The 9,843-nt window shown below is 34.4% G+C and overlaps 1 protein-coding gene across 2 annotated transcripts; it reads left to right on the forward strand.

Annotated features, from left to right (window-relative positions):
* LOC109331450 (E3 ubiquitin-protein ligase HOS1-like) lies at positions 2,753-9,445 on the forward strand. Of its 2 annotated transcripts, XM_019565961.1 has the most exons (11): positions 2,753-2,967; positions 3,947-4,337; positions 4,582-4,716; positions 4,825-5,000; positions 5,464-5,865; positions 5,982-6,140; positions 6,657-7,154; positions 7,889-8,026; positions 8,217-8,760; positions 8,875-8,935; positions 9,091-9,445. In XM_019565961.1, exons 1-11 carry the CDS (start codon positions 2,869-2,871, stop codon positions 9,260-9,262), a joined length of 2,775 nt encoding a protein of 924 aa, XP_019421506.1. In that variant the 5' UTR covers positions 2,753-2,868; the 3' UTR covers positions 9,263-9,445. The 2 variants fall into 2 exon arrangements, with proteins under 2 accessions (XP_019421506.1, XP_019421505.1); XM_019565960.1 differs by having other exon boundaries at positions 8,217-8,935.

A 9,843-nucleotide genomic window follows, 5' to 3' on the forward strand; every position in this document is an offset into this window, starting at 1 on the left:
CTTTTTCATTTAGTTTCCAATATGTATCAAATTATATTATTTTTACCCAACAAAATGTTGATCTAGTGGTGTAAGGTTTCGTTAGATTCTCAAAATGATCAAAAAGTCAAATATTTGATTCTCACGAGTAACACTTATTGAGAGACAATCACACACCTTGAAATAGATCATTTACTTACCAAAAGATGGAAAAATATCATTGGTAGTACAAAAAAATGATATTATTTTTATTAATTTGTGTCAAACTTTGATATAATTTATTAAACTATATGCAAAATCTTAAACAGTAAAAAAAGGATATGGAACAAAAGCATATTAAATGGACATTACTACAAAACAATTGCTAAAAGCCTCAAATGGACATTAACTCCCACGCTTATTATTCTAATAAATCATGGCCAATGTTTGAGTAGAGGTTATAATAAGAGGAAGAAAGATCTGTTGTTTGGATTTGGCGTATTATATTTTGCTAAAGCATGCTTTTTGATGGTAAAGGTCTTATAAAAAGACGTGGAATAGCATAAAATATGTATATGGCACATGATGTATCAATGATTATTTATAAATGTCATGAATCGAGGGTATCTCAATTCTGATTATATTTTAGCTTTAACGTTGCCCTACACTAGCCCAATCAGTTCATTCCTCAATTCTTCAAATGATGAAAGGTTTCAATGTAATTATATGATGAAGCATGTGGCAATGATTATTAATTGATAAAGATTATTATATTTTGTTTGAATTTATTTTGCATTGTAAGATTCCTACCTTTCCTCACAAAAACTCTTTTTCAAGTTCAGCTATGTTTAGAGACCCCGATACTAGGGAAGGCCCACATGACATTAGGAAACAAAGATAAGTGCCTTGGTGTGACCATGAGAGGGCCATTTTGTTGCTTTAAACAATTCATAATATATCAACAAAATATTGATCTAGTGGTATAAGACTCATTATATTTCAAAATGATCAAAAGTTCAATAGATTAATTCTTAGAGATAATATTTATTACAAGAGGCAGTCACACATCCTGAAAAATATTAATTATTTACCCATAAAATGTGGGAAACCCTTGCTAGGGCAAAAAAACAGGTTACCCACTTTGCAGGTGTGTCCCTATTGACCAGATTTAGCCACCAATTAGTGAAGTTTATTGAATGAAATTGGGGCTACTTGCATTACTATATTATTATTTGGGATCAGTTGCTTTTGTCCTATAAACCGAATTATAACCTTCGAATCAAAGTGATACTTGGGGTTCTTAAAACCTTTATTAATGGTTGATTGCAAATCTGTATGAGATATTCTGCATTTTTTATTTCCAAGAGTTCCATCTACCTTATAAGTTGGTCATTTTTCAAAGCAAAAATTGATTTACTATTTTAATATATGGGTAAACATGTTCTTAAAATCTTTTTCGTTTTCATAAGAAATGGAGATGATTTAGATTGCTTGCTAACACCACATAAAGTTTAGGCTAGCTATGACATTAATTAGACTCAACAATAAACATGTCATTAATGTACAGTGTATTCCCTTAGTAGCAAACAATATTCCCTCAAAGTGCCTAACATCCATGTTACGGTACTAATACAACTTAACAAAATCATTATCAACTTTACGTACAACCCATACGAAAGTTGATTTGTCCAAAAAAAAAAACTTGAAAGGTGGTACATGGCTGAGTAATACTTAAACTTCGAATTTTTCTTTTAAATCTTTTTGTTAATGTTATTCACTAACTCTGAAGTCTTCAATTTCCGCAGTGTGTAATGTCAACCAAAATGGACACGTACAAGAAAAATGCAGGCCCAATATCCACGTAAATTAACAAAGCCCTAGCCCGTATCTTCTTACTTGAATGCTGATGCTATTTTTACAGGGCTCTATTTTCATATTTCTTATTCTAAGTTTGTTGTTCCGATATAAAAAAGTTAACATTATTCGCATTTCATTTTTACCTCCAACCTTTAAATTTTATCCCCCGTTTCTTAGCAAAAGCCTTAAACTGTCATTTTCAATATTCTTCATCTCTATCTCCTTTTCATATTGCATTTTTTACTTAACTCAAATTCTATATATATATCAATCCCTGTTACATTAAACGAAAAAAAAATATGTTGGACTATTACGTGCAACCTTTGACTCATATACGTTATCATGGTCATGAATGAGTTTGCCTGAGTAACAATGTTCATACCATATACATGTGACCAATTTTACCTAAAAATATTTACATACTATTTTTGACACATACACATGACCGGTGTCAGTTATATGCAACAAAAAAATAGAAATTTGGAAAAATTTGTATAGAATATCAAGTTCAAAACTAGGAGCCCAAAACGAAAAAATGCAATTGAGTGAGAAATAAAAAGTGCAAATACATATGAATAGGGCGGATCAAAAAATATATGAACGAAGTGGATTTGAATAACGAATTAACCTAACTCAATCAGATTTAGAAGAACTAATAAATAATAATCTATAAGAAGTGAAAACTCTTCTACAACTATACATTTGATATCTTGTGCTCGCAATATCACACACTCAAATCAAAGATACAAACTAGAGAAGAATAATAGAACAAGAACAAAATCACATGGTCCTTCAAGGAGAGAAATGGAGAAAAAATAAAACAAAACAGGAAATGGTCGCTAAGACAGACCAACTCTTTTAGGCCCATGTTACCCGACCAGAAAAACCCAATTGTTGAGAAACAAAAATAAAAAAATAAAAAATTTCAGAAGCCTTTGAAAAACCCTCAATTTCCAATACGTACAAGTTTCCCTCTGAGCAGTGTGTGGTTCTTCAGTGAACTTTAATACGCACCGTTTAGTCATCCAACACTTCATTTTGACCTTCGGAGAAATGGATGGGAAACTCAACGGACCCACCGTTTCGCTGAGCTCCACTGCCGGCATCGCCGTCACAACATCTTCTCCAAACTACAGTAGCCGATTAGTTCAGGTACTCACTCTTCCGTTCAATTTCTACTAAGTGCTGCGCTTCTTCTTTTTCAACTACGTCGTAAACCCTAGCTGCCTACGTTACAGTTTTATTGTTACATTTAAGCTCTTAATTTTTCATTTTGAATGGTGATAAGCTATGAAGCACCGACACTTCAATAAGCATACGTGTCCGACACATATCCGACACCAATACACTCTGATACTTCTTCGTTTCGTATCTATAGCGTATCGAAATTATATATTTGAAAAATAAACAATTTCTAAATCCTTTACCTTCCTGATACTCTTATATATTTGAAAAATACCATACAGTAGTATCTTAAAAGAGAAACACGATCAATTAAATAGAAGAGAGAATCATAATATGCAATCTACTAAGTGGACTTGTAGCAAGAGAAATAAAACAAAACATGTGTATTGCATAGAGAATTAATAGGAAATGCATATGTATAATGTTGATCATCGACTAAATGGGATCGATCATCTTATGACAATATGAATTTCATTTTGTATCTAGTGATGTCTACAAAATATGTCCATTATTTAGAAATTCATAAGAATAATTATATGTTTATTATGTTTATGGATTTTATGTACATATTTTATATGGCTACCCCAAACATATCGTATCTTGCATTTTCAAGAAAATGTGTATCGACATATTGTATCTGATATTCATATCCGTATTGGTGCTTCATAGGTGATAAGCTTCTGCTTATTGTGTAGTGTTTTACTTCAATTGGTAAATTAAGATGCATGGAAATACCTGCCACTTTTCATAAATTTGAATTTATTAATGTCAATTGCTTCATTTGGTTGGCATTTGCGTCTGAATCCTCATCATAGCTTTTCAGAAAACTGCATTTGTGCTGTAAATGAGTTAATCTTCATGGTACTGTTGCAGAGTGGAGGTTAGCATTTTATAATCTGCATTGAGAAAAGAAACACTATAAATAGCCTGTAATGTTCAATTTCAGGAAACTTTGGAACACTTGGCAACGATTGATCTAATTGAGTTGTGCAAAGAAGCGAAAGTTGAGTGCTGCAGGGCAACTAGGGATTTGAGAAGCTGTGGTCGCTTTGTCCACCATGTGTTGAATTCATGTGGCCATGCCTCATTATGTGAAGAATGTAGCCAACGGTGTGATAGCTGCCCGATTTGTAGAATCCCAATTCCAAAAACTGGTACTAGATTGCGTCTCCGACTTTATTATGAGTGCATAGAAGCTGGTCTTATTTCCAGACGATGTGATGATAGACTTCAAGAAATAGAAGATGGGGAGAAACAACTAACTGCTGATGTCCAATGCCTTTATTCTTTGTTTGATGTTGCACTCGAGAATAACTTGGTTTCTTTAATTTGCCATTGTATCCTTTTTCACTGTCAGTGTTTTTCGCCATCTTTTATTTTTAATCCCTATCGAAGTATCAAAACTAAAATAACATAGATACCTGTTAATTAGTAAGAATAAACCTATCATAAGATTGTTTCCTATTAATTTGACCAAAAGTTTGTTTTTCTCCCCCTCCCCAAATGATTCTAATTTGTTCTATTGTTTTGTCATTCCCCTTTGGTCTCCACTTGGCATTTTCTTTAACAGAAATTTTACAGACATTACAGATGTATGTATGGATGAAACTGCTGTTTCCAGTGATCCTGTCATAGCATTTTTGTTGGATGAAGTGGTAGTGAAGGATTGGTGCAAGAGGACATTCAAAAGCATCTTAACTGAACTACGGGGAATTTGTATCCTGAAAACTTGTTTAATGTTTCTATGTAAAGCTCGTTATGACTTACAATTATGTTCTTTTATGAGACTCGGTAGTGCTTGTGCGCCCTAACAATCTTTACCAGATAATCTTGATGTTTTAGGAATGAAAGGGAGATTGAGCTCACTTATGAAAATTTCATTATATTTGAAGGGAATAACGAATGTATTAGAAATTCTCGAGTCATCTTTTAAGGGCAACCTTTCAGCGCAACTTCATGATTTGCACCATCTCCATGAGAGCATATTAAAGGCAAAGCAGGTTTAGTCTTACTGGATTTTTTGTATAATTGTATAACTTTACAATTTTACCATGATTATTATTTGATTGAGTTGACGAGCTGTGAAGTCATCACGATAAGTTTGTAGATACTAGATACTGTGGGTTTTTAATGGTATTTCCAGCTATTGTCTCTATGGTTTATGCTCATATTATGCTGGGAGTTTTTTGTTGGATGAGACTGACAACCTAATCTGGTAACTTGTGGATGGCAATTGGTAACCTTTGATGTACAAGTTTATAGTGATTTAAGGGGGTCTTTTGTCGAAGTGGAAGATATTTGTGCTTGCTCTTTCATGAATATTGTTTGTCTAGCCTGTTCTGATTATACTCTTACTCTGTTTGTCTCCCTCTGTTCCAGAAGTGTGGAGTTGTGAAGAGTATATATTAGCTCATTTCAATCTCCATTTTGGTTATTAATGAGTTCTTTTAATATTCTACCCAGCATCTGGAGATTATTATATGGTGTATCAGACATCACTTTTTGGAGAATGTGGAATCTCGTTTTAGTGATAGTTCATCATGGGCTTCAGCTGTCCGTAAACGTAAATCAGAAGCAACAAGACGTGCTTGGCCCGATGCAGTAAACCAATCACTGGAATCAACAGAACACATTGGCTCTTTATTTATTGAAGATGCATTGAATAATCTTGATTTGGAGGAGAGCTTAGTACAGGAAATTGAAGAGGGGTTACAAGTTTCATCCTTGCAGATGGACAGAGCACTATTTTTCAGATCTAAAACTGATCAGGTGCTGGGTTGCTATCCCTTCAAAAATCTTCGTACTGCAGCTGACTTACTCTTTTTACATGGAAGTTCTGATACGGTAATTGCTAAACAAGCAATCGTATCCTTTTTCCTCTTGCCTTTATTGTGGTTGTGCAACTCCGGGAAGTTTGTGGTTTTCTATCAGTACTAGTTATTATTTAGAGCAATGTTACTTTCTTTCCTTAACTTCTGTAGTTTCTATATTATTTGTATGATCGCCACTGGACAATAACTGATGAAGAATGGAGACACATAGTAGAGGACTTTGCAGCTACATTTAGTATTAGCAGGCACTCATTACTTGAGTCTTTAACTTTTTACCTTCTGGATGATCACACAGAAGAAGCTTTACAGGTAATCTCAACCTGGTATTTATGTCCAATGATTCTAAATGCTTGTTTATCCTTGTCTTCAATGAATTGTTGTATCTATTAGTGTCACTCATGATTTGTTGATTTCCTTTAACTACTTGCTGATGATAAGAATCATATTTATAAAGGGGTAAAAGGTAGGCACTATATGGGGCATCGATTATATTGCAATCTTATAGTTGATCCTTAAAATAAATAGTAAGAATGTAATTAGGATCTTGAGGTGTTGATGTTATTCCGAGTTTTTAACTTTTAATCAAAGGGTGTGTAGTCTTCTTTTCATTCAAATAAATTTTACCCAGGATGTTTATTAAGTGCACCTGTGGCATTTAATAATTGCACCAAGAATACCCCCTTCTCAGTAGAAGAAAGAGGGGTTAAAATTAAAGGGTGTGTGATCTTCTCCCTGTTTAAAAGTTTGTTTCAAATTGTAATATTAAATATTAATCTGTGCTTTTCCTTTTTAATTTTAGAGTAATATAATGTATTATTCTGTTAGGAAGCTTGTCGCCTTCTTCCTGAGATGTCTGGTCCAGTATCACATCCCAAAATTGCTGAAGTACTGTTAGAAAGGGGTTGCCCTGATACAGCTCTTATGGTTTTAAGGTGGACTGGGCGTGATAGTGGACCACACATGATTTCACTCAGAGATGCTGTCACTGCAGTGCGGGTGAGGGTTGAATGTGGGCTTCTGACTGAAGCATTTATGCATCAGAGAGTTCTCTGGACCAGAGTGAAGGAAAAACATTTCAATAAAGGAGCACATGGGGGTACTTCTGACAAACTAAAAGGCCAATGTAGTAATTGGGTGGAGTGGGTGGAGGCCTTAGTAACTGAGATTTGCTGCCTCTGTATTAGGAGGAACTTAGCTGATCGAATGCTTGAATTGCCATGGAATTCTGACGAAGAGATATATATACACAAGTGTCTTTTGGATTACGCCATTGAAGACCCCCGGAGGACTACCGGAAGTCTTCTTGTTGTGTTTTACATTCAGGTATTTCATTTCAATTATTGGTTCTGCACCTAATATAGATGCTACTTGTTTACTGTTCTCGTTAGTCTATCTGTCTTGAGGTCTTTTCAGTTGTAGTTTTGGAATCTAGTAAATGTCACATTTTGCTACTCAATATTAAGTATTGCTCCACCATGCATACACGAATATTATCAACCGAATTGGTTTAGCATATACTTGGTCGCAAAGCCATCGCTCACACATCCATTTTTAGTATCTGCTTTCACCATATATTTACTTGTTCAATAGTCAATACCGATACAGATCGAAGTGCAGTGCATACTGTAAATTCTACTGACTCGTCCTGCGGGGTCCACTGTTGGAAGTAATCTACTCATTCTACCAAATTTGCCAGCAATAGCTTGTTGAATTTAGATCATGTATTGTGCAACTCCTCTGTAATCTTCTCTTCATGGTCATCTCTTACTTTTTTCTCATATAGATGTTATGTCTTGATTTTACAAGAAATTGGTCATAATTCTCATTTTTTTAAAAGGATGGATCATAATTTGTGCGGTTAACCATAGTGATGTGGACTTTATATATACCCGACATTCCTATTGGGTCACCATTCCTGGTGTAAATAAATTTGAACCTCATTTAGCTTCTTAAAACATATCAGGGTATTTTATTTAGCACAACTTTCTGTTGATAATATCTATATTCAACAGAAAATGAGAAAGAACTTGTTGCTTATAAGCTTGTATGTGTTTCAGCGCTACAGATACTCTGAAGCATACCAAGTTCATGTTAGACTTGAAAAGATAGAACAAGATTCCATTTCAAAAGGTTCTATAAGTCAAGAATTTCTACCAAGATTAGAAACGGCTGTTCGGTGGAGAGCGAATTTGGTTGTAAGTGGTTTAATTTTGTTAACTGACCACATTTGCTGTACTTATATTCTCTAAATATTTAAGTAGTTGCTTATTTAGTCATGAAATTGCAAATAATGCGTCATTGTTGCAGTTATAATCGTAAACTTTTAGTAGATTTGACATATTTTTAGTATGAGTTTTTAAATGATCATATGGTTGGCTGAAACAGAATAGATGCTTGGAGTTGTTGCCAGAAATTCAGCAGCAAAAATTGAGAAGCGGAATCTTGACTGAGGACGCTGGTACTTTTCATGAAGAAGTTGAAATTCCTGCTAAATTTGATGTACCTCCGATTCATGATTCCAGGCCCACCAGTTTATTGATTCCCTCTTCTGCGAATTCTTCCTCCCTGCTGCAGAATGATCATACAAATGGTTTGTTGAGTTCATCAATTTTAGGAACTTCAACCAAATTAGGTATAACTTTCCCCACTACCGGCCCTGAGCTTGGTAATATTCATTCCCTGTCTTATCACCATGAGGGCTTAATTACCAGTAACGAGAGGGTTCCAAATAACCAAGGTAAAATTGGAAAAATCCTTAGATATGATAACACTCCAACTCCAAGGAGTCGTAAGATCCGTCTCATTAATGATTCACCTCTAAAGGGAGTTAACAGAACATCACCAAGCAGTTTCCAGGAAAATAAAGTGGATAAAATTTTGCCAGGAGTTGAACGGAGTTTGCTTTCTGGTTTTTATCAAACTACCCCACATCCTACTTACTCTGGGAAGGCTATAGCTAATCCTGATTCTCGATCTGGGCGCAGCTCTTCAAAAGAATTTGCAAATGACCTCCCAAATATGTCTAGCTGGAATGTCCAAGCACATACATATGATAGAAGTTGGAATGTAGAGTCTACTAATGATCCAATGGAGGTTTCTCTGAGGTAAGAATCTAGATAGTTTTTTCTCTTTTCTGTTATTGATATTACATGAATTTCCATACATGAGAGCATTATGCATCATTCTAATGCTTTTTAACTGTCACCAAAAAAAGGTTTTAATATCTGTAGACTGAATCCTGTGTACTATATTTCTTTAGCCACACGGAGAAGAAATTAGATAGCGGAGAAAATATCAATGGTGGACCTCGATGGAGATCTGATGAAACTAGTGATGAGGACGAGGAACAGGGCCTGGAAAAGGCTATTGATATAGCTCACTATGCAACTCCAACCAGGACAATCAGAAGAAGCAGAATTTCCATGAGATGAAAACTCTACGTTTTTTTCATCAAAGAATTCTGGAAATTTCTGAAAAGAAACAGATGAGTGTACTAGTTAAACAAATTTGTTTTGAGGATGAGAGATGTGCCCTTTTGGAATTTCGAGTTTTTTCTCATGCATGTACTTCGTCTTAGTTGTGCAGCTAAATCAATGAGGGAAATGTTTATTTTATACTCATTTTTTATGAATTAAATATAAATAAAAACCCCACCCTGAAACCTGAGTGAAACTCTTCTTTTATCCAATTAAGCTGGTTTTTAGCAATAATAAAATGCATGTATTAGCTTCATGAATACTATTTATATGCTGTATGTTACTTTTTAGCATTAATTACGTCACTTCTACCAAAAAGATCACTTCCTTGAAAAGCATAATGTATGAGATGTTAAACTTTATATCTTCTCCTGAATATTTTTTTTGCCAAAGATGAAAGAGCAATCAATAATCAATCATTAAATATTTTGGCAAAATTGTACCTTCAGACTTTCTAAAATTGCCACTATGGACTAACATGACAATGACTATGTTAGGGGCTAATTTTCCGAGATATGAGCATAATATTTTAGAAA

This window comes from Lupinus angustifolius, chromosome LG17 (assembly GCF_001865875.1).
Source record: "Lupinus angustifolius cultivar Tanjil chromosome LG17, LupAngTanjil_v1.0, whole genome shotgun sequence".
In the NCBI taxonomy this organism is placed as follows: domain Eukaryota; kingdom Viridiplantae; phylum Streptophyta; class Magnoliopsida; order Fabales; family Fabaceae; genus Lupinus; species Lupinus angustifolius.